General features: G+C 36.4%; 1 protein-coding gene across 2 annotated transcripts in view; it reads left to right on the forward strand.

Moving 5' to 3' along the window:
- Positions 1-26,049, forward strand: part of LOC149553974 (indole-3-acetaldehyde oxidase-like) — a 234,801-nt gene that overhangs the window by 83,695 nt on the left and 125,057 nt on the right. For both annotated transcript variants that reach the window (XM_089789308.1, XM_089789309.1), the window contains one exon: positions 20,192-21,160. In XM_089789308.1, coding sequence (XP_089645434.1) covers positions 20,192-21,160 — 969 coding nt within the window. The remainder of the gene's footprint in view (positions 1-20,191; positions 21,161-26,049) is intronic.

Here is a 26,049-nt window from a genome sequence, read left to right on the forward strand (position 1 = left end):
TGTGAGATTAAATGCTGCTTTAGCAGGTTTTGGTGTGATATTATCAACAACCCCATCATGTACAATTTCTCGGTTCTTGTTGACATGTTTGGTTTTATCCTTGTTGGAAGTGGAACCTTGTTTTGAGTCTCTCTGAACAGTGAGCTCACCTTTCTTGACCATAAATTCTTCGATACGGATAGCCTGTGTAATCATGTCTTCAAAGGTACATGGACCTTGTAGTTGGACTCTATACCCGAAATCAGGTAAGAGGTTATCAGTGAAAATGTCGAGCTTCTCCGTTTCTGGGATTTTACGGGAGTACTTGGTATAAAGCTGTCTCCACCGTTGGAGGAAAGTGAGAAAAGGCTCACGAACCTTCTGTTTAAGGTTGCATAGATCTCGAATATTTACAGGATGTTGAATGTTATGAGAATATTGCTGAACAAATGAATTAGCAATTTCGTCAAACGTCTTGATACCAGGAGGTAGATGTGAGAACCACTCCAAAGCTTGACCACCTAGGCTTCTAGGGAATAAACGCATGAGGTACGTTTGATTGTGTATAAACTCCATAGACAAAGCACCAAATTCCCGCAAGTGATCTTGGGGATCAGTAGTACCAAAGTACTTGTCATATTTGGGTAGTTCTACACCTCTTGGGAAAGGTGGCATGTTTATAATTTTGTCAAATGGAAATGAACAAAGAGCGTCCAATGTGTATGTCTTTTTGGGTTTCTCTTTCTCATGCATCATTTGAGCCAATTGATCTTGCATAATTTTCAGTTGTTTTTGGAGTTTAGTGGTCTCAGTTTCTTCTTCACGTGTGATAATGGTCTCCACATCGAAATGTGTGGGCAGTTTAGCTCCCTCTTGGGCGAGTTTGAGAAAGTACTTTTCTTTCTCTTCGTTGATTAGGATTCCCATGACCTTCTGAAAGTTTTTGTCTCTTCGACATCTTGCTATGTGTTCAGGAAGGATTTCCACCTCTTCTTGTTCTTCATCAGTGTCATTTTCTCTCTCTTTCTCCTTGTCATCCCTAGGTTGTTCTTGATATCGACTATGGCTACCCCGTTCAAGTTCACGATTAGTCATTATAGGAACTTGTTCAGTTTCCGTACGTTGTGTTAAAGGGTCCGTGGAGAAAGGGTCATACATTGTGTTTGAGAATGCAGGACTCCTACCTGTCTCAGTATCCTTTTGGTAAAAAGGATTCCCAATTTGTTGCAAATTGGAAAATGTTCGTTGAACTTGAGATGACCTTGCAGGTGAGGAAGACCGTGAAGACGCCTCACTAGCCAAACTGGAGATAGATTGCGTAGTGAAAGGTAAGCTACCTCTGCTGCGATTACGACCCCTAGCACGACCACGTCTAATGTTATCAGGATAAAACACGTTGCCGCTTCTGGTTGTGACAATCATAGGCAAGGACAAGAAGCTAGAACCTAGACAAGGACTAAACTAAGACTGAGTCTCAAAAAGGAAAAGATAGTAGCAAGAATGCTGTTAACTAAGGCACAAATGGTCTGATTTAAAGGCTAGAACAGCCAGAGATTATGACCACTGCAGCACAAAGTATGGCAAGCATTAAGATGAGGACCAAGATTACGTATGAGACGAGACTAGTCAAGGTATAAGACACAAGTTTTCAATTAAGCGAAGTGTCGCTATTCCAGGACTGTTTGCAAATAGAGAGCGATGAATGGACGCAGAAAAGGACAGCGTGCAGGCCGCAGATAGCTAGAACAGACCCAGATTGTAAATGTTGATACAAAATCTCGCGCGAAAAACCTTTACGTGGTGCGCGAAGAAGTTTTACGGGCCGCGCGAAGATGTTTCTGTCTCGCGCGAAGATCAGCAATAGTTTTTAATTTCGCGCGAGAATGTTTTTGGATCGCGCAAAGATGCACAACAGAACTTTAATTTCGCGCGAGGGCAAAATGGCTTCGCGCGAGAGCCAAATGATTTCGCGTGAGAGCAAAATGATTTCGCGTGAGAGCAAAATGATTTCGCGCGAAAGGACAGAATAGTTTCACAACAGCGACTAATTTTGACAAAATTTTTGATCGATCCAATAACTAGGCAGATAAACAGGCACGTAGAACAGCAAGCAAGTGATTTCAAGCACGTCTGAAAACAATGAGCAAGGGCAAAAGCAACCTTGCGCATGAACAATCAAGTGACTTAGTTTGTGTTAATCCCTAAGAGAGCTATTTGTGTACATTTTCAAAGAGTTTTGCAATCATTGCACACATTCCTAGAAAATAAAAGTTGGCTTCTCTAAGGTATTTAATAATGGTTTGACTCTGCAACTTTTATGGCTCACAGGGGTGACCTCCAATCCCGGTGCAGCGAGGTTTTGACACAGTCTGAGAACTTAATCTTCAAGAGCTGCTAGGGAGATCTGACAACCCACAATGAACCACACCTGTGGAGATTTCTTCCACAAGGACATTTATATAGCGGTTGTCACTACCATGGTGAAAATGGCTATTACCGCTTGAGGTTTTGTCATCACAGTTTTCCCTGTAGAGGGATTGTCTGCTACGGTTAACCCTCTCTAAAGGTGACCGACTCACAATAGTATACCACAAGGGGACTTAGCTTCCAGATTCAAGGTTTTGACACCTTTTCACCTTTAGCCCAATCAAAACAAATAGATTAATCCGACACGCTAGACTAAGATTATCTCTTAAAGATCTATGATATCATCTTCCTGTGATCTATCAACCTCTCCAGAGAAAGGATGCCTTAATCAACAAGTCGAAGATTCATCTATCTACGAGATGCTCAAAGTATCCTCCCCACCCATAAGGAATCCGTCTTAGAGAGGAGTTTCACTAGGAACCCACTCCCTCAAGATCCACGAATAGTGTTCATGGGGGCTTAATTACTATGTGTGTACAGATGTTAATTCCTGAAAGCAAATCTATCTAAAAGTAATCAAAAAGCACAAGGTGGTACACTTAACGCTTTAACTAATGTGAGGTGAGTCCAAAGATGTGGAACATTTAACCCCTCTTCACAAGCCAAAATGAGTCCACAACTCAGAAATTAGCGAGTTCTAAAAAGCACAAAAGGGTTGCCTTGTGGAGCCTTTAACGCTTATGTCCTGTAGACCCCTCCCCTATTTAACGTGGTGCTGAGCTTGCAACCACAGGGTGGAACCAGGGGCCGGCGGATTCGCGAGTCCAATAACCCAAGATAGCTAATCAGATCTATCACTAAAGACTAAGCCTGCTAAATGAATACTAACAGAGATCACACCCTAGTATGAGTTTATGCGTGTGTTGTAAAATGGAAATACAGAAGGAAACACACAAGCTCAACACGAAAGGTGTTTGTTTATAGATCCAAATGAAATGTTATCAGCTGGTGAAGATTACCTGGTGATCCTCGCAACGCGCTTAGTAGATTTTTACCTGTCTCTGACAACTTTAGCACGCTTTTCCCATTGTTCCACAAACCGCTGCTATGCTGTTCAAAAAAATCAGAAAACATAAAAACACTAGAAACTGCGAACAGTTAGCAGAAAAATCAGAAAACACGCAAATCAATGCAAAAAATTTGCCTCTGTCAGCAGAGTTTTGCGCGAAATTCCTGACGGTCAGCGCGAAGAAGTTTTACGGCCCGCGCGAAATCAAATTCGGCTCGCGTGAGATTAAATTGGGCTCGCGCGAGATTAAACTCGGCTCGCGCGAAGAAACAGGTCTCGCGCGAAGTTTCGCGCGCCAAAGAACTTTCTTGCGCGATGCGGAAAGAATCTTCGCGCGAAGATTCTAGATCCTCGCGCGAAAATGAACAGTTTCGCGCGAAGATCCGAATCTGTACGGAACAGTACGGACAGAGAACAAAAAAATGATTAAAAAAATACAGAAAGAGGCCAGAAAAATTGATTTTCGAGCCCCACGGTGGTCGCCAGAAATGTATATGTGAAAATGCGGCCTATGCTAACACACACACTTCAACACGGTCCTTATTTGTAGATTCATCGCAGAATGAACATTGAATTGTTCATCCGAAATTTGCCCTGCAAAGCGACCTGTTGCCTTCTATATAAAGGGATTTTGCCTGTTAATATCCTCAGAATCGAGGTGCAGGCAACCAGACCCTCTAAGAACGAAGGATTTGACAATGGAATTAAGCTAAGAATGAGTATACAGATTAATCTAAAAAAATGAAAGATGCAATGTAATCTAAGAACAAATGAAGCAAACTAGATTAAGCATATGCATGATTAAACTAAAATGAGATTAAACTAAGAATGAGAATGTATGCAAGAAATGTAAGTAAATATGAGCATGAATTTCAACAGCAATTCGATAGCAAATCAATTCATCCTCCTAAAATGAAGAGATGAGGGTCTCTTAAATAGAGCCTCCTGGAATCCATCAACGGTTGAGATCGATTCAGATCAACTGTCAGGATTGAAGATGAGTTTCAATCATAAAGGGAGATTCCCAAATTAAAGGGAGTTAACAGACTTAATTTGAGTAAAATAAGGAGTTAACTGTTTTAATTTGAGTAGAAAAAGGAGTTAATTGAGTTAACTTATTTTTGATCAATAGTGAACTGGAAATTCCCTTTTTGAACTGAAGAGAGATTTTGTTGAGATATTTAATTTAATAAAATGAAATATGCTCTCATAATTACTTTTTCTATTTAATTAAATAATCTTTAATTAATTAGAGACACTTTTGTTTAATTAAATAACTTCATTTAATTAATTAGGAATGTCTTCCCATTCAATTAAATAACTTTGTTTAATTATTTAGAAGTACTCCATTTAATTAAATAATTTTTTTTAATTAATTAGAAATACCTTTCCCATTTAATTAAATAATTACATTTAATTAATTAAGATAGGCGTATTTATTAAATTAAATAAATTTAATTCCATAGTACATTAGCCTTAGGATATAATTATAATTTAATTAAAGTATAAATACTTAATAATTAAATTATAATTAAATCAAGTAGATTTAATGCGACTAATATGAGTATGTACTATAGGAATTAAATAAGAAATATGATGAATGCAGATTAGGGTTTTCTGCATCTGACAGTTAAGTCAAGTAGCGAATAGCAGAATGAGAATTGCCTATTAGAATAGGTCTTAGGATTGATCAGAAATAGACCAGAATTGGTATCATGGCAATGAGCCAATTTTGGGGTATTACAACACTATCAAGGAATACTTAGTGAAATGGAAGGACATGCTGGTTGAGGATGTTGCATCGGAGAGCAAGGAGATCTTATGGCATCCAAAGTTGAGATTGCTTGAGGACAAGCAATTTCAAGATGGGCAGATTGTGATGTCCCCTTCTAGCTAGAAACATCATTATAGCTATTGATTGGCCTATCAGTGGACCCTCGTAGGCTATTAGAGATAGGTAGAGGGTCAATTCATGCACAAGGGAGATGTCTTTTTGATGGTTTGACTTTTGCAGAGCTCAGGGCCTTTGATTTGGTATGGAGTGATGATTTAGACTTAGTTGATTGAGTTTTGCTATTTTTAGCAAATTTTGAGTCATAGAGATGGACCTCAATTATTTTTAGAAAATGTTTTGGTCACATGGGAAATTATTATGCCAACTCCATTTTTAGACGGTTATACCAGATTCATAATATTGAGGGAGTTATTCAGTTTTCAGTGGTTATATATTTATTTAATGGAAAAGGATTTAATATTAAGTTGTAAATTGACTTTATCTTAAATCACTTATGTGATGGGTTTATGTATAATGAAATGGGGCCAAATGAATGGATTAAGTGGAGGAGAAATATTAAATGATATTTCCTAAGTCTAAATCGTTAAATTTGTTAATGCATTAAAGAGAGATTTCACAACTTTCCAAGGAGAAGCCGATTTAGGGTTGGATTGCTCATTTATGCTTGCTTGGGAAGAAGACAAGCATCCATTGCTATTTACAAAAATGATCATTGATGATTTTGAGCTATAAGAAGGGTTTACAACTTTACCATTGGAGAACGTAGTTCTTCTACGTGTCTCCATTTGAGCTGGTGAAATATCTAGTGAATTTGGAATATTTGAGAGTTTCATCTAGAGTATCATGAAATGGGGCCAAATGAATGTGTTAAGTGGAGGAGAAATATTAAATGATATTTCCTAAGTCTAAGTCATTAAATTTGTTAATGCATTAAAGAGAGATTTCACAACTTTCCTAGGAGAAGCCGATTTAGGGTTGGAAAGCTTATTTATGCTTGCTTGGGAAGAAGAAAGGCATCCATTGCAATTTACAAAAATGATCATTGATGATTTTGAGCTATAAGAAGGGTTTACAACTTTACCATTGGAGAACGTAGTTCTTCTACGTGTCTCCATTTGCGCTGGTGAAATATCTAGTGAATTTGGGATATCTAAGAGTTTCATCTAGAGACTTTGTTTGTGCTTCAATAGGATTGGTTTTCAGTAGTAGGGAAGAAAGGAGATAGTATTATTATTGCAGAATAAGGAAGAATAAGTTGCAACTGTTGGTTATCATTCTAATTTGCAGCCACAAACAATAAATTGTAGACTACAGGAAAATTAGCACAAATCCCCAAGGCCTGCGATTTTGTTTAAAAAAATCAAATAAATTATATGCGGTGCATTTTGCGGGTTGAGGGCTTGAAGGAGTAGGTTGGATCATTTTAGACATTGCAGAGTTGGAAGAAATAATCTTCTTCAACAACTTGAGTACCTTTCTAGGTTTTTTTTATGCATTTCATAGTTGCTTTTGTGCTCATTTTTTCCAATAAAGGATTATCTAGATTCTTATATGTATTTCATTTGGGAAAAAATGAATAGAAGTTGCAATGGTTGATACAATTGTTTCAAAAGTCAGATTATTGCATAATTGCTTTTAAGTTCTAAACCCTTGAAAATCAAAAAATCATAAACCTTCAAATGACAAAAGTGTGACAAACACCTACAAAAGTTAGGAACTAATTGGGGTTTCTGCAGTAAGGGAGTAGTTTAGCATATTGCGAGTCTTAGAGATTGTGAAAAATCTAGGACTTCGAACAATATCATGTTTGAGTAGGGGCCTAGGGTTTTCTAGCTTTCAGAGTATTTTTATTTTAAAGGGTGGAGGGTGGAGGTGAGAGGAGAATCAATCGAATCATAAGTTTGACCTATAGCCAACTTTTTCCTTAAATTGTAGATAGGAAGGGTGCCCTAGTGGTTTTGGAACCCAATTTATTTTCTGTGCCTCATTTTTTTTGTCAACCTTGGTGTTAGGATCCAACGTAGATTAAAGTCTTCCACTAGTGTTTGCATGCTTTTGGTTTGGTGTACACAACAAGTTTGTCATCATGGGTTGCATGAGACACCTTGAGCATGTTGGGTTGTGTGGTTTTGTATTACCAAAAAAAAATGTAGGTTTTAGTTTTCCACTTGTGTTTGCATGCTTTTGGTTTGGTGTACAGAAGTGTGTCATCATGGGTTGCATAAGACATGTCCTACATTTTGTCACCACAAAATGTTGGTAACAACACGAAGCTTTTCCAAGCTAGTTTCACGTTTCTCTAAGCTTGAATTTGATATTTAATTGTTTAATGTTGATCAATCAATTCATTTCAATTCAAATATCAAATTGTTTTACTGAAGGCCTTCGTCAAGTCTTTTTCATTTTTCTTTTTGTCAAGCCTTTGCTTGATTTTTGAAGCCTTCATAGTCCATTCTTTGCTTTTGAGTTTGCATTTGCTTGTTTTTCGTCCTTTGGTTTTGCTCATGTCATGTGTTTCGATTTTCCCTTCGATTCGGTCTAACCCAGAGGTCAATCGGAGTTGTTAGTCAAAAGTTATGCCCGTTTTAGTGTCTCAAAAGTGGACATTTTAGGTGCAACGACACAAATTAAAAATATGATGTTATATTTTCAATTTGACATTCACTTTTAAAAAAATATAACATTATACTCATTTTTTGTTATGTTTTTAAGTTACTTTTACTTTAAATTTATAACTTAAAGTGACTATAGTGCACTTTATGTTATAATTCTAAGTTGAGTTACTTCTTAATTTTTCACTTAAAGTAACTATATAGTTTCATTTTAAATTTTTGGTTTTCAAAATCAAATACTTGTTTAAATGTTACTTTAAAATGATGTTTATGCATTGTATTTCATAATATGATAAATAGATATTGTTTTTGACCCATTTTGTAATATTTTTATAATTTTAAGTGAATTAAATGACTAAAAGGCTTTATAAATGGACTTTTTATATGCAATTACATGTAAAAACTATGAAAAGTGGACTTTTTACATGCCATTGCATATAAAATTCACTTTGGAGGACCCTTTTCATGTCATTACATCAAGAGTTCACAATAGGTGGACCTTTTTGATGCTATGACATAAAAAGTAAAGTTTTTATGCCTAAGCATCTAAAAGGTGAGATAACTTAAAAATATACAAATGACCTCAAAAGGTCCGATTTCACTTGAGAGCATATTTTAAAACATATTATGCACTCTAAAAAGTGCGATTTCACTTAAAGGCATCTTTTAAAATGTGCATATGGCTCCAAAAGGTCCGATTTTGGAGGAAAACATATTTTAAAATGTGTTATGTCCATCAAAAGGTTCGATTTTGAAAAAAAAAATGCACTTGCTCCTCAAGAATGCGATTTTGCTCATATCTTAAGATTTTCTTCATGGATTTGCACGAAATCTTTTTCATTCAAGGCGTTTTTGCTTGGTGATGACTTTCTTTGCATCAAAGATGGGTTTAATATGTTGAAAATCGTTTTTGGGAGTTCAAATCTAGGGCACGTTTTTGAAGAAAACTCCAATATCTTCATTTTTGATCAATGTTTTTGCATGAGGATGAATCAATTTCCTCTTATTGGATGATTACATTGCATATTGGTTAACATTTTGGTGTTTAAACACCAAAACAATTTACTTGAGATTCTTGGTGAAACGCCTTTTTTTCCAAAAACGTCCCGTGAATGTTCATCTTCAAAAACGTTGGAGCATGGAGACTTTTTAGGGCACATTTTGGGATCTTCCAACAACTTCTCATGATTTGCTGCCCTCTCCCGTTCGAATTTGCAAGGTTGGAAAAAGTCTTACCATTTTTGAAGAAATTTTCAACATTGGAGCATCTTTTTCCTTCATATTTTGGTCTTAATCTTCATATAAGTGGACTTCTTCCTCTTTGCTATTTAATTCATGCTTCTCTTGCTGATTTTATGCATGAAATCACTAGGTGGTTGCCATTTGTGAAAATCTTTACCATAGGAAGTACATTTTTCCTTTAAATATGAAGTTCTCATTCATTTTTATGTTTTTGGTTTTTTCCCAAGTCCCAATTTCGAATTTGATCTTTGAAGTGCATTGCATCGTGGTATGTTTGAGTTATTTTTCGAAGGTATGTTGTTTCTTTTGTTTTTTGTGTTTTGTGCTTGCTTGCTGGTTTTCTCCACTTGGAGAAATTGCAAGTTCTTTCCCAAGAACTTGTTTTTGCTTCATTACATGCGAAAGCATTGTCATAGTCCACATTCCGTTTCATGTCACAACACTTCATCTTTCACTCAACGAAATGCGATTACATGTTTTTCATTCCATTTGCCGTCTGCACATGCATTTAATCCCATTTTCCATCTCCATTTTCACCCATCTCACTTTTTGCTTCCATTCGCACGACACGATTACATGAAATGTCTCATGTGTAACTGCATTCAAAAGGTCTGATTTTGAGTAGAAGTCACATTTTGAAAAGTCAAAAAGATGTATTTTTCACATGTACTTTGATTTTTTTTTCACCAAAAATGACTATAAAACTCATTATCTCACTTTCATTTTCCATTTCCATCCCTTCATATGCATTTGCGCTTTTGTGAGCAAATACATGTTTCCACATGTTTCCATATTTTCCATCTCATCCTCCATTCACACATATATGTGAAGTATATTCTTCATCTTTGTTTGCATCTCATTTCCCCTCCACCTCCTATTACATGTTGCCTTTACATGTACTCATTTTTCACCTCCACCTCCTATTACATGTTGCCTTTACATGTACTCATTTTTCATGCAATAATGCCTTGAAAACGCTAAGTCACTTTTGAAATCAGCAATTTTCATTTTTGCATGCATTCCCATGCATTTTACCTTCTCACATTCTCATTCCATTCCATTTCATTTCATCTTCCATTTTCACACTTTCATATCATTTCATTCCGTTTTTCGTTCATTTCATTTCACTTTCTGTTCCATTGCATATGCATATGCATATGCTTTCTCTTTGAATTTACTTTGATAGATTTGTGAAGTCTCCAATCCATTTTCAAATCTTCATTGCTGATCTGGAATTCACTTGTATGGAGATTCCTTCTGATGATGTATTTATGTTTTGGGATTTTTGTATTGCAGCACAAGCACAAGATATGTCCTCGCCATCCAAGTCCAAAGGCAAAATGAAATGTCAATATGATAAAGAATTGACTCACACGGCTCCTTCTTCAGTCACATCTGTTTTGGATAACATGTTGGACACAAAGATTGGTCATGTAGACATGGCTGATTTTCTACAAAGAATTGAAGCTCCGGCTAGTCATGAAATGAAATGCATTAGGAGAAGCAACATTCACTTGGTGTCAACTTTTCCTATGGCGGCCATAGAACCTTACTTCGTTTATGGATGTGCACGGTGTTTTACTCCCAAGACGAGAACTATCAAAGATGCTGACAACAAGATTATCAATAGCCTAGATCCTGAGGTTATAAAACAAATCTTCAAGGTTCTGCATAAATCAAAATGTGCTGATTTGACTAAAGAATCATCATTGGCTTGTTGGAATGAGCAAAAGAGTAATTATCAGAAGTATGTCAACCTTCACTGGTTAGACAATAAAAGAAGCAATTTTTCCAGATGGCCAAAGATTGTTCATCAGTCAAATTTCAAACAAGAGTACAAGGATCTCATCATCCTTCTCAGTAGGATTTGTGGCTTTAAAGATTTTACTGATTTTGAGCCATGGATGTATAAGTTCATGTTTTAGATTATGGAGAATAAAAAACACATATTTTTGGGAGAACTCATCAGTACTGCACTCTGCCAATAGATATGTAATGTGGGAACATTAGTGCCTTTCTACACAAATTCTTATCTAGTCTACATCGCTGCTGCTATGAGATCTTTTTTTGGTCTTTCTATCAAAGGAGATCGTCTTCAAGTTCTTATTTGGGACTACTATGACCAAATCACTTTGGCAAATAGTAAGTTTCATTACAGAAGAGTCCAAAATGCCTTCTTTGGACATTTCTAGTGCTTGTTTGATAAGCAGTTGGTTATCAAAAGAGTATCTGATGCAGCATGGGAGAAGGTGAACCAATATAGCTGTATTTTTCTTCAGTTTCCCCCTTTCACATACTCGGGAGTTGGATATTTCAAGGGAGAGTTGTATACCTTGCCTAGGTATGCTACAGATCGAATCATCCTGATGGAGCTAGCTAAAGAGCTCATGGACGTGCAGAGTGATCAACATGTTTGACATAGGCTTGGTTTTGACATTGCATCAGCCTAGCCTTTGGCTATTGGCAATTATTCAATCATTTCTGTGCCTAAAGCAAAGAATATGGAAGTAGAGTTGCAGTTGATCCCCTTGAAGAAGTTCAAGGCCAAATTTGATTTTGACTACTGAGAGATGAACTCTCAAATAAAAAGAGCCTATACTCATGTTCATCGCATTGAAGATATCTAGTTAGATATGAGGATAGAACTTGACATCATGAAGATGGATTACTACCGATTAACCTTGCAGCAGATAATTGATCTTAACATGTTGGAAATCCCCTCACATTTTCAAGTTGAAGATGATGGCGACATCCTTGATCCGGAGTTTCATCAAGTCGGCTTTGATAAGAAGTGCCCTTTTCCTATTCAATGGCAACAAAAGGAAGGTACATCTATCATGGACAAATTTCAATCCATCCTAGTAAACACCAACAAATGGTTGAAAAGTAAAGGCCTTAAAAGAGTAAATCCTAAGATGGGCTTGGATTGTGGAAGTTTTGGTTCTCCTGGCAGGAAATCACAACTAGAGATTATAGGGAAAGATGGTACCTCATCTTTTGATGCCAATGGTTCCCTCAAATTCAAATTGAAGGGCAGAAAAAGAACAAAATCATCTCAAGTTCCTGAGCCAATTCAAGAATTAGTAGTAGAATCAGAAGAAGAATTGGAAACAAAATCTGATAAAGGAGATTCAGATGAAGAAGGGGAAATCACGATCATATCTCCTTTAAAGCCTGCACAAGCTTGTACGTCTTCTGTACATGAAGAACCTTTTTTGCATGAGGTTGATGATGATGTGGATTCTTTTTCCACTCTTTTCACTCCTTCCATTTCAGTTTCAGAGGTTAATATCATGGCTCTTCCTATATCTTCTGCTGCTCCTCGTGTCCCTGCACATGAACAATATGATCACTTAGCAAATGTGTTTGAAGATTTTCTGACTCTTACTAGTGGTCAAGTTTCCCAACTTGATACATCTTTGACAGGATTTGAACTTTTCATGACGGAGTCTTCTCAACATGTTTCTATGCCTTAAACAGTACAGCCTGAATCTTGCTCAGTCACTACGGATATACAATCTGGATCAATGCCAATGGTCTCCATTGTGCTTGTTTCTGCAAATGAAAGTTTCAGCCTGCCTGCGTGGTTGAGTAAAAGAACAACAAAGAGAAGGAAAGTGATTGTTCGTCCTAACAATATTCCCATTAAGAAGAATAAATCTAAATCTTTGAAAGATAAGATTGTTTCCAAAATTTTGATTGATTTTGATAAAACCAAATTTGTTGAGGTTGTTGAACCCTTGGTAGATAAACCTGTTGAAGAACTTACTCCTTTTGACTACAAGATTACTAAGGTTGAAGTTGGAAAGCAATCACGTTTGGGTTGTTTGCAAGATGCTCAAGATGCATTGGCCAATGTATCAAAAAGTAATCATGATCTTTGGGAAAAGAAGAATCTGCTAAAATAGGAGATCTCTCGTTTGAATGAGGTTATTCAGAAACAATCTTCTCAAAGTGTTGTTGTTATGTCTTAAACGTCTAAAGAAAGAAAGCTGATTGAAGCTGCTAAGTCTTGGATACAAGAAATCATTTCTGAAAGAGTTCGAGCCATCACAGAGACATTTGCAGTTTTTAGATGTGTCAAAGAGGTGAATAAAAGAGAACAAAAATTGATTTCTTTTTGGACTCTGGAAGTAGATAACTTGAAAGAAATCCTTAATTATTGGGATGAAATGATAAAATTTGATTTGGACGCTATGGTCTCATGTGATATATTTTCCATCATGTGAAATGTTCTTCAAATTTCAAGGGCTCATTGGTTACAAGGAGGAGACATTAAGGAAACATTACAAAGTTGCAGGTGGCCTTGGGAGATTGTCAAGTAGTTGAAACAAGTGTTATTTGTAATTTGGAATAGATGGGATGCCTTGTTATTGATGATTTTGGTAATCTTTTGGCAGCAGAGAGAGTGACTTCTGAATATACAATAAGAATCAATGCTGATGTAGATTTTGAAGGTTTTGGTTTGCACACGATGAACAAGTTTGTTTTGTATAAATCCTTGACAAAACACTTGGTAAATACTACAACAGTAAATTTCAAAGTTGTGCAATCAACACATGAAAATGCAATGAGAGTTGAAGCCATATCAAAGACTATGAGAATTGCTGATCTTCCCATAGTGCGTTAAATCATTGTCAAATTCAAGGCATTGAGAAACAATTTCTAAGATTTTTGTTTTTTTTCATGTTAGTAGTTGTAGAAGATGCATTAGATGAAGATGTGCAATTATATGTAATGCGAGTTACACGTATGTAAAAGGATGTAATGCGAGTTGCATGTGCAATTGCATGTAACCCTTTATTTTCTGTAATTAGACTAGGTCAAAGTTGGTTGAGTTGCTCCCACTTTTTTCTCCACCTTTTTCTCAATTTCTTTGCCTATATAAAGGAGTGCCCCCTCATTGTAAAATTATCATCATCTTTATGCAAGAGAGCTTTGGAGAAATTGTGCCAACAGAATTTTGTTTGTGTAAGCACTATTTTGAGAGAAAATGAATAAAAGGAGCATTTGAGACTTAACTTTGATTAAGTGAGATTGTTATTTGTGTGAATTGTAAGCTTTGTCTATAATTCATCCAAGTTGTCTTTGATTCATATTGTCTTGTGTTATTGGTAATTGTTCTTGTGAATTGAATAGAAAAGAGTTAAGAAGCAATTGAAGCCAGAGCTTTGATCAGGAGCAATTGTGAAAGTGTATAGCTAGAAGCTTTGCCTGTAGGTTATATTTTCTTTTTAATTCGCAAAATAGCTAAGTATTCTTACTTTTAGGAGTCTTTGTGCCCTAATTGTAAAGCTTTTCATATAGAAGTAGGACCAGACTTAGAGCCAAACCGGTACATTTTCAGCTAGCCTTTGAGTTAGTGAAGGTTTATCGGTATCATTGTTTCCAACTCTTGATAGAAGTGTAGTTAGAGATTCACCCTACCCATCACTTGCTCCACGAGTAAGTGAATTCTTCTTGAAAGTTAAGAAGAAAGGATATTGGTAACATCCATTTTATAAAAATCTCTCAACTTCTTGCTTAGCTTGAGTTGATCCAAGGAACGGTGAGAAGGGGGAGCTTTCTCTTTAAGGTAGGAGAGACTTTGTCTCACACGCTGTGGTTAGTCATCCTATTTTGCAACTGAATTTTTACCCATAACTGTCAGTTGCAAAATATTCACCCAACAAGACACCTTGAGCATGTTGGATTATTGCGTGGTTATGAATTACCACTTTTGTTTTGCAAAAAAACTGTTGGCTTGTGTTTTGTTTTCTTTTGTCCTAGTATAAAAGCTAGAGCATTATAGAAGATACTTTTTCCACAACCTAAGTTAAATTATTAAATTATTTCCCTTGTGCTGCCACATTAGTCTATTAATATGCTAAGGGTCTTTGCGGAACTTACACTTGTAAAAGGGATGTGATGTGAGCTACACACTGATGAGAGCCATTTACAACCTATTTAATGCCATATTTTAATCCATTTTATACACTTTCATACTCACTTTCCTACTCCATTTGCATCTCATTTTCCTATTCTACGTTGCATATGATTTAATATATGTAAGTAATATTTATTATAGTTTTGGGATTAAAATATGGAAAGTTTCATTATTGATTGCTCTTTACTAATATTTACTACTGCAGCATGTTGATGGGTGCATATGTTCCTATTACCTATTCCACAAGAACTTCTTGTCGCATTTGGTTAACGACTATTATACATGATTGATTTATTATTCTACATCAAAAGATATTACAAGAATGCCAAAAAGGAATCTCAAACTCACAGCAAATAGTATTGGTGAATCAAAATCAGATATGAGATATTCATTATGAAAACCGTAGCTTCTTATGTATGCTATGGCTGTAATAAAAACCATATATATATTTACTATATGGCCAATGGATGGAAATGGGACTTGAATCATTGTCAACCACTACAGCTGCTAGGAGTGATATTATTTGATAACAATAACCTATATGTTACGGTTTCATATGTGCCATTTTTGCAGCAAGATTTACATGCATATTCGTGGGTGTAGATGATCAGCAACTCATGGTTCTATATTCATTCTGTTATAAGAGAATTATTTGGTGATATGCATAATTATTTATTAGCTGCAGGTCGAAAACAAAATATCCTATTTTACACCACGTAGATAGAGGTGGTTATCATCTTGAAGATATATATATATATGTATCAGCTTCCAGCTGAGAGATTGTATTAAGAAATTCTGTATAAAGACTATCAATTCTGCTGATTGATCCAGTGTCCTACGTTTTCTATCTCACCACCTGACGGATTGAGGAGGGGGCCCACTTCTTGGAACGTCTGGTGTATTTTTTGCTTTATATTTTAGTCTGGTGTGTTTTCTGATTTCTATTTTGGTGTGGTATGTTTGTATTTCATTAATATAAAGCTTTGTTTGAATTAATAATTGATTTGATTATTGTTTCTGTAACAGTTTGTAATATGATTTGTATTGATATGATATGATTATTATTTCCGTATCAGTTTGTAATTTGATTTAATATGATATGAGTATTGTTTCCTTATAATAGAGATCATTATATTGTTATTGCTGGTAGAAAGACGTTTTCATTTCTGATGTTTTTATTATCCAAATTATTTCAGTAGGTTTCAATCAAGCTCCTATCGCAGGAAGTGACAGTTCCTGTCGCAGTTTTATTTCAGTCTTCCATAGGTTCACTTTCATGTGTTTTAGCCGCATCCATAATCGCTCAAATCAAAACTATCATCCCTTGATGGCATACTGCTGACACCTTTCGCAAGCTTACGCTCTCAGATTGACACGTATAGACCAGCTGAACTTTATCATAAATTGATAATTCTTTCATAATATTTGTCCCAATGTTGGCCTATCACACACCAATGCGAAGGTGAAAGGAAATTGGAAAGGGCAAGGCCTTTGTAGTAGTTTTTTCTCCTTTTAATTGGGCCCTTGATTGGGGTGCTTCACACTAGTGGGCTCTTGATTGGGGTGCCTTGTTTTAAGTTAAACATATTGATTGGTGATGAAACTCTTGTTAAGGTGTGTTGAGAGGGTCTTTTGATGTAGGGGACGAAAAATCTTAGGGTGTTCTTTGTGTGCCCCATTGTCAACTAATTTGCTGTTGAATTGCTCACACAAGTTTGGGCTGACAAGTTGATTTCACATCCAGCTATTGGTTATTATTGAGATGCACAATGGTTCTTGTAGACACTTAAAATTGTCCTTGTCTAACAATGCTAATTTTAGCCTGATTCTAATCTTTTAATTTGAATTAAATAAATAAATATTATTTATTTAGTTGATTTCATCTTCTATCTATCATCCTATTTTAACCTAAATTAAATAAATATTTATTATTTATTTAATTATTTCCACAATTCCTTTTATCTTTGTCCATTCAATCTTAGTTGTTCAACTTGTTCACATGGATCATAACTTAAAATTGTCGTCATGTAAAAAGTGTCCCCTTCACACATCTACTAAGGCTTGTCCCCATTCATTGGGCCAAAAAATCCCTTAAAAGTCAAAGCAACTTGTATATCCTTCCGATCCATCTCAAGTTAAACCTCTTAATCTTGGCCATTCCCATAAGGATGTTACCCTAAACCCAATCTTAAATTTGAATCCTTTCTCTCATGTGACACTTGTCACATGACTACAACTTTGAACCCAACTCTAATCTTCATTTCCTCAATCAACCCTAATTAGCTCTTGAGACTTCTATAACTAGAGGCCTTTTATTTTAATAAATCTATCTACACAACCTATCAATCTGGCTTATGGTATTATTTTACCATCTCATTATCCTTGCTACACCAAGATTATGCTGTTTTACTATTGAGCAATCCACATCTCTATCAAGGAGCAAATCAAATAGAGCAATCTATTCTATTTGAAGCTCATCTATGAGGATGACAATTGCTTGAGGTATATATTTGATTGCTTTCGTTTCTTTTGTTGTTTTACATCAATTTATTTTTTACATCTTCAGTGCTACAATTGCATTGGGAGAGCAGATCTGACTATTTTTATCTCTCTCATTCCACCTATCGTGCAAATGAATGATTGGAAAGAAAACCAGACAAAAACTTGGCAAAGCTCTTTTTCTAAGATTGTAGTTTTAATCTATTCAAGTCATTTGGAGTATAAATTAATTTCATGATCTGTGTAATTTTACCGAGTACCTTTTTATTATAACTGATGCACTGTATGGCTTCTGTTGGCTCTGGCGATGTGTGAATGCATATAACTTTTGGTCTTCTGAATACCATTTCATTGCAATTTGGTAGACTGCTCACAAGAAAACCAACCAAAAACATAAAATTACCAAACCTAAGCAAAGCTCGTTTTCTAAGATTGTAGTTTTAATCCACAAGTTTATTATTAGATTAATATTGTAATAATTCTTATTTATTTGTCACTAGTTACAGGAGTGTCCTAATACCAATGTGGAAATTGAAAAAATTGTCATAGAAAAATTTCAGACTGCCATGTGGACTAATCACATGGGTTGGAAAAAGGCTCATTACATCAAAGTGTTCAACCCAGCCCACGAACATGGTGATAAAGCTTACCTAGAGGTATCTATTAAAGAGAAAGCTAGGCTGTTAGTGACACAATTGAGGACACGTTCACATTATCTCAAATGCGAGATGGGTAAATGAAAAAGACTCAAAGAGGAGGGGGAAGAGAGAACTTGCATGTCCTGCGAGATGGGTGCGATTGAGACTATGAAACTTTCTTATAGGACGACATCTAGGCTCAAAATGAAATCATCTTGAAGGCCAACCACATGCACAGTTTGTTTGAGGAATATAAGATCAATTAGATGGCTAGTTTGATAGTTAAGATCCATAGCAGGAGGTCAGACATGGAAAGGAATGTGGAGCTATGTTAAGGCTGTGATTCCATCGTTCCTTAGACTGATTAGTCTTGTGGACATCATTAAACTCCTCCATTCATTCATTCCTAATGTATCTTTAAATAGTTTAGCTACTTTCTATTTCTGCTTTCAGTTAATGATTACTTTTGATTTAGAAACATTGTCTTGTAGATTGTTATTTATAGAGCCTTTCATCTCTATTGTTCAATAGCAATTTACCATTTCATGGTATCAGAGATAGGTTCATTTTTTGGTGAAACTTTTAAAACGAAAGTCGTGATGAACCTGAATTTTTTTTATAGTAGTTTTTAAATTGATTTTTTACAACAAAAAATTGAAGGTTTCAATTTTTGAAAGTTTTTGTTTTAAGTTGCTGTAAGGGTTCTCTATAAAACATTTCATTTTCTTTTAGAAATCACAGTTTTAGCTTCTGTGATTTTTGTGACAGCTTTGAAATGCTGTTTCTGATCTCTTTCCATCATTTTTTCTGCAACCAACGCATGGCTTTTTGTATGATGCCGTTGACTTTGTTTATTTGTGCCTACTTATATAATTCTTTCTTAGTAAATTCCAATTAAATTTGATGTGGTTGACTGCTCGCTAGAATTGACACTTCACTAGAATTTGATCTCATAAATGAGCAAGAAGAGTCCAGCAATCTTCATGCTATTATTATCAAGTTCGAAAGAAGTTTGTGTACAAGCTATATTGCATTCACAATCACCTACAGATGACAACTCTTTAATTAAATCAAAATAAACCTTCACTTCATAAAATCATTTCACTAATGAAGAGAACACGGATTGGTCTTTCATGTTACCTATGAAACAAATGAACATGATTCTGTTCCTGTTTTTCCTCATGAAGCCATTCCATCTTTTTGTAACAGCTGTCAGAGAAAAAGTATTCAAACCCTGGAAGCTGTTGCAGAAAATGCATGAAGGAAATTACCATGGAGGGTAGGGAACATTGAATGGAATAATAGTAAATTACTTCAATGTCAAATTCTTCAGATTCAATATCTTCATGATAACATAGTGCCTTGGTATCTTGGGTAATGAAGGGTGTCTTAAGTCTCTATTTTGCATGTGAGTTAAAGTGAAGGCATACATTCTCGATCATCAGATTTGTCATTGATCTGAAAAGATATTCAAACCAGAATAAAGCTTTCAGATAGAGTTCATATGGATAAGAGTGGTTGGGAATGCGATTGAACATAATTGGAAGCAAATGAAAGAGTTTTGTAGAAGCTGTATGTTGATACTTTCTTTAGTTCAGCTACTAAAATCAAATGCTGCATAAATGGTTTGTGATACTGTGCCACTATAACGAAAGCAACAAGTAAGGCTTTCATGAGGGTTTATAGGAAACAGGCATTTTTTAATGCCCTTATAGTTATTGTAACCATTTCATTGTCAAGCAAGGATCTATAAACTTTTAGTTTCATTGAAGCTCTTACCACTTGTAAGAGATTGAACAGATATTCCTTTTATAAATGTTTTCCACAGAAAAAGAAACAAGTTCGATTAATTTTTTGTCAACTAATTGGTTTTGAATACTTTAGTCACATGGTCTTTCACTATGTTGAAACGTGATAAATTTTATTAAAATATTTTAAAGAAACAATATAATTCACTCAATATGTTTATTGTGAAATGACATCTATGCTTATGCACGTATTGCAACAAATTTTCCTTTTAATTATCTGTTGCCTTGTATTGACTTTCTCATTGCAATTGCTCAGGTCGCAGTAACATGTGCATTGGCTGCATATAAGCTGAAGCATCCTGTCCGGATGTACCTTGATCGTACAACAGACATGATCACAACTGGTGGACGGCATCCCATTACAGCAAACTATACAGTTGGTTTTAAAAATGATGGAAAGCTTACGGCTTTGCATGTTGATTTATTCATTGATGCAGGCTTTTCACCTGATATAAGCCCGGCCCTGCCTTATAATATAATTACAGCGATGAAGAAATACAATTGGGGAGCTCTTTCTTTTAATTACAAAGTATGTAAAACAAATCTGCCAAGCAAGTCTGCAATGAGAGGACCTGGAGATGCACAGGGATCTTTCATTGCAGAAAACATTATTGAACATGTTGCCTCAATTCTTGGTTTGGATTCGAATGTTGTGAGAGAGAAGAACCTACACACATTTGAGAGTGCTGAGTTCTTCTATGGATCTTATGTTGAAAGTCCTATTGGGTATACATTGCCATCTATATGGGAGAAACTGAAACAATCTGCATCTCTGAATGAGAGAATGGAGAATATTAGAAATTTTAATGCTGTTAACAGATGGTTTAAGAGAGGATTATCCATGGTGCCATGCTTTTTCTCAGTAATGCTCACTCCTAGGCCAGCAAGAGTAACCATTTTTGGAGATGGTTCTATTTCTGTAGAAGTAGGAGGAGTTGAGCTAGGTCAGGGAATTTGGACAAAGGTAAAGCAGATGACAACATATGCTCTCGGTCAGTTATGGCCTGGTTTAAGTGAAGATATCATGTCAAAAATTCAAATTGTTCAGACAGACAGTATCAGCTTAGCACATGGAGGAATTACTTCTGGAAGCACGACCTCTGAGGGAAGCTGTGAAGCAGTTCGTCTTGCTTGTAATATATTAGTTGAGAGGCTTCACCCAATTGAGACTTACTTGAAGAAAAATAGTCCAAATGGTTTCTCCTGGACAGATTTGATTTTTCAGGTATGTGCGCAAATAAAATTAAAAAAAATCCTAACCATACATAAGAATGAAACCATTTCTTGTCAACCTAATGGGATTATTTAACACTGCTGAACTTTGATGCCATTCACTTTGTTTAATATGAAATGCATTTAAGTATATGGGGGATCTTTTTCATATCATTATTCCTACTTGTGGCCCATTACTTATCTAGCTGACTGTGTTTCCTCATTTTCATTCAAAAGTTTGTTGATCCTGCGAACAACTGATTCATGGTTAGTGTGGATGTTCCACTACATATTTCATCAATAGGATTCTTATCTATCTCAATCTTGATTCGACTGATTATAATGCTGATTTCTATGCAAAAGTGAAAGAAAACAATCCCTGCATTTTTCTTTTCTTATATCAAGTGTAAACTACAAAACAGAGATACATTATAAAGAGCTAAGCTCCATGAGTCCAAGATATTAGACACCTTACTGCATGTAAAAACTGGTGAGGCTACAGGCCATGATAATTGAGACAAAAATTTACAAACTACTAGATACCATTTTTTCTCCTAGCAGCACTCTTCGGTACTGCTGGTCTCACAATTTCACTGTTATAAGTACCAATTGAAGGATCTATCATATCCTCTGGATCCACATCCTTTACCAAGGGCTGATAGTAGAATTTGTCTCCTTGTTTTGCTCTGGGTTTGTCCTCATCTGGAGCTTCTTGATGTTGTTCTTGTGCACTTCAGTAGAGCCAGCTCTTCTTCATTCAACTTTCCTATTCTCTGTGGGTAGAAGTGATCAATCTTAATCTCTGTTTTATACAGAATTGTAATTTCTTTGAGCAAAATAAAAAACCTTGTTACAAACGTAAATGGCAGAATATTTGACTTGTTAATCAGAGATCAAATGATCTATATATACAAAGAGGAGAGTCGAATAGAATAGAAACATTCTATTCTAGACTACACCTAAATATTAGAAACATTTCTAATATTTACAGAGATACAATAAGATACAATAGTGAGCATTAAAAAGAAACATAAAGATTATTCTAATACCCCCTCTTAATGCTCAATCTGTTTACTACACCAATAGATCTCCTGAATTTAACAAACTTGTCAGGACCAAGGGGTTTTGTGAAAATATCTGCTGGTTGCTCTGAGGTAGGGACATAGAGTAACTGAATAGATCCATCTTCTACTAATTGTCGGATGTAATGGCAATGAAGCTCTATGTGCTTGGTTCGTTCATGAAACACTGGGTTCTTGGCAAGTTTGAGTTCTCCTTGATTGTTTGAAAAAAAAGAAGTCGGACCTGCTTGAGGAATATGCATATCTGCAAGCATCGGACGGAGCCAAATTGCTTTACAAGCTGCCTTGACAGCTCCTCTGTATTCTGCTTCTGTAGAGGAGAGTGCCCATGCCTATTGCTTCTTACTAGTCTAGGTAACTGCTGCAAATTTGATACTGAACACATAGCTAGAAGTAGATTTTCTATCATCAACTGAGCCGGCCCAATCGAAATCGGTGAATCCACTCAGCTGAGGAGTAGCTCTCTTTATGTAAAGAAGACCATAATCTGAAGTACCATGTAAATAGCGCAACACACGTTTCACTACAATCCAATGATTAGTCTTGGGGTTTGTCATGGACCGTGAGATGTAGCTGACTGCAAAATTGAGATTAGGTCTAGTAGTAGTAAGGTAGATGAGACTACCTACTAGTTGCCTGAAGAGTGTTTCATCTATAGGAGGAGAATCAAATTGTGCGGACAATTTCAGACCAGTCTCCATAGGAGTGGAGGTAGGTTTGCAATCCTGTATTTGAAACCTGTCAAGCAAATTTTTGCATGCTTGGACTGAGACAAAATAATATTGTTGTTAGTCTGCCAAACCTCAATACCTAAACAATAATGAAGCAATCCGAGATCTGTCATATCAAAAGTTTTGCATAGATCCTCTTTGATTTCTGAAATCAAATGTTCTGAACTCCCAGTAATGATCAAATCATCCACATAGACAACAAGAAAAAGAATATCATTACCAGAGTGTTTAATATACAAATTACTGTCTGACGGGCTACATTGAAATCCCTGAGCAACCAAGTATTGGTCAATCTTTATGTACCAAGCCCAAGGGGCTTGTTTAAGACCATAGAGGGCCTTTTGGAGTCTACATACTTTTGGTTCGGAACTGGTAACCTTGAAACCTAGGGGCTGCATAATGTAGACTTCTTCCTATAATTCACCATTGAGAAAAACACTCTTCACATCCATAGTGGGCCTTCTGGAGTCTACATACTTTTGGTTCTGAACTGGCAACCTTGAAACCTAGGGGTTGGATAATGTAGACTTCTTCGTGTAATTCACCATTGAGAAAAACACTCTTCACATCCATTTGATGAACTTTCCAACCATACTGAGCTGCAATGGCAAGAAGGTGAATAGTGCTCATCTTGGCTGTCGGGGCAAAGGTCTCCTCATAGTCAATGCCTTTGTACTGGGTGAATCCTCGAGCAACAATTCTGGCTTTGTACTTGTCTAAGGTACCATCTGCATGGTTCTTGACCTTATAGATCCATTTACAGCTAATGGGTTTCTTCCCAAGAAGAAGATCTGAAAGAACCTAGGTGTTATTCTTTTGAAGACTCTGAAGCTCAGCATCCATTGCCTATTCCCATTCTGGAATTCCTTTGGCCTCTGCATATGTCTGGGGCTTAGGGATACCATGGATGTTGGCCATAAGAGCAACATTAACTGTGTTGTGCTGAATGCTCATATTTCTGGAGGTTCTACCCCCCATGAGTTCATAAAGACGAAGATCACTAATCGTTTGAGCTCACCCTTTTGGCCGAAGAGTAGAGGAGCCAATATCAGATGTTGTCGGAATAGTTGGATGAGGAGCAGAAGCAGGAGCTATATTATCTGGAGGTGGCTGAGGTGGTGTTTTAGTAGCATCAGATGACTCATATAAAATAGGACCCAAGTCAGAGATTGCTGAAGATTGAATCTCAGAATGCGGCGGGGAGGCAGAGAACTGAAATGGTCCGAGTTCCTCATCAAACACAACAGCACGACTGGAGATTAAACAATCAGTGTTTACATATCAATCAGTCTGTAGGCCTTATGTGTGTGATTGTATCTTGTAAACATGAGTTTCTGGCTTTTGAAATCCAACTTAGTGCATTTGGCATTAGGAATCCATACATATGCTAGAGAGCTAAAAACTTTCAAATGGTTGATCCTAGGTTTGCGACCAGATCGGGCTTCCTCAGGAGTCTTATGGTTAACTGCAAGGGTGGGTGACTGGTTAAGAAGGTAGATAGCTGTGGATACTGCTTCTATCCAATATTTTTTGGGAACATTTCTATGTTCTAGCATAGCCCTAGCCATTTTTGTGATGGTACGGTTTCGACACTCTACAACACCATTTTGCTGAGGGTTGTGAGGTGTGGTGAATTGATGTCTAATGCCATGAGTAGTACAGAAGGTAGAGAAAGAAAAACATAATTCTCCCCCATTATTGGTCCTAAGAGTACGGATGGGGGAACTAGACTCTTTTTCTACTAGGGCTTTAAACTGCTGAAATACAAGAAAAGCATCTGATTTTTGCTTAAGAAAATATACCCACATTTTGCGACTGAAATCATCCACAAAGAGTAAGAAGTACTTGTTCCCAGTAACATAAGGAGTATTCATAGGACCGCATACATCAACATGGACCAGTTGGAGTACTTTAGATGCCTGCCATGATTCACCATCCTTAAATGATGTCCAATGTTGCTTCCCTGCTTGGCAAGCTCTGCAAACGCGATGGTTCTGGGTCTGGATATCAAGTAGGTCATGGACTAAATTATCCCGAGCAAGTTGTGCTAGATATTGAATGTTCAAGTGACCGTATCGCTGATGATAGAGGCTGCTGAGAGCGGATGATTTGGCGATGAAGGCATGCTCAAAGGAATCGCCTGAATCAACAAGACTATAAATACCATGATCCTCAAGACCGACAACAAGTGTAGTGCGAGAAACACGATCAATAATCAAACACTTATTTTCACTGAAAATGACATCCAACCGAGGGGAGTGCTTCATAATTTGACTAACAGACAGAAGATTATGTTTCATGCTAGGAACATAACATACATTGAGGAACATGAGTCTTTTTCCTTCGGATTGAATTTGAACATTGCCCTTGTCGACAATATTGTATTCTTCGCCGCCTCCAAATTTTACTAAGTTAGAATAGGGAGTGAATTCAACAAACCTATCATGCCTATGATTGAAATGTTGGGAGGCACCAAAATCTATGTACCAAGCAGAAGATTTCACATGATCTGTAGGTATGCTGGCCATAAAGGCATGGCAGATAGATTCTTTCTGCTTTGAGTGTTGGGCAACATTGGCTTGCTTTTTAATCGAGTCTGACTTCTGATGCTATTGATATAGATGCTCATAATATGTGAATGGCACAAACTTCGAGGTGAGAAAATGAAAGACCCATAAAAATTGAAGTACCTAGAAGAGAGCTTGAAAAACCTAGAAATAATATGTTGTTGGAATTTGGATCGACTGGCTCGAAAATCGAGGCACAAAAATTGAGGCACCCAGAAAAATCTGACAACCCATTTGAGATCTCAAAAAACCCACCAAGGATTTGAAAACAAAAGCTTTTTCCGACCCCACAAATTAGGGTTTCGAGCCAAAAACCAATCGGTGGACATGGAGGTCAAAACAACAAAAAAATGGTGTTTGCAAGTCTGAAAATGCCTGATTTTGTTTAGAACAGGGGCGTTTTTGTCAGAGACAACATAGGCAAGGAGTTTTTAGCAAAAAAAACTGTGATTTCACCCTTAAAAACACTGTGTTTGTCAAACCGTGACTTTAGAAAAAATGCGAGTTGTAGAGAACACGATT

The sequence above is a fragment of the Cupressus sempervirens genome, chromosome 6, assembly GCF_028749045.1.
Source record: "Cupressus sempervirens isolate cs-2001-9-10 chromosome 6, ASM2874904v1, whole genome shotgun sequence".
NCBI classification, from domain to species: Eukaryota; Viridiplantae; Streptophyta; class Pinopsida; order Cupressales; family Cupressaceae; genus Cupressus; species Cupressus sempervirens.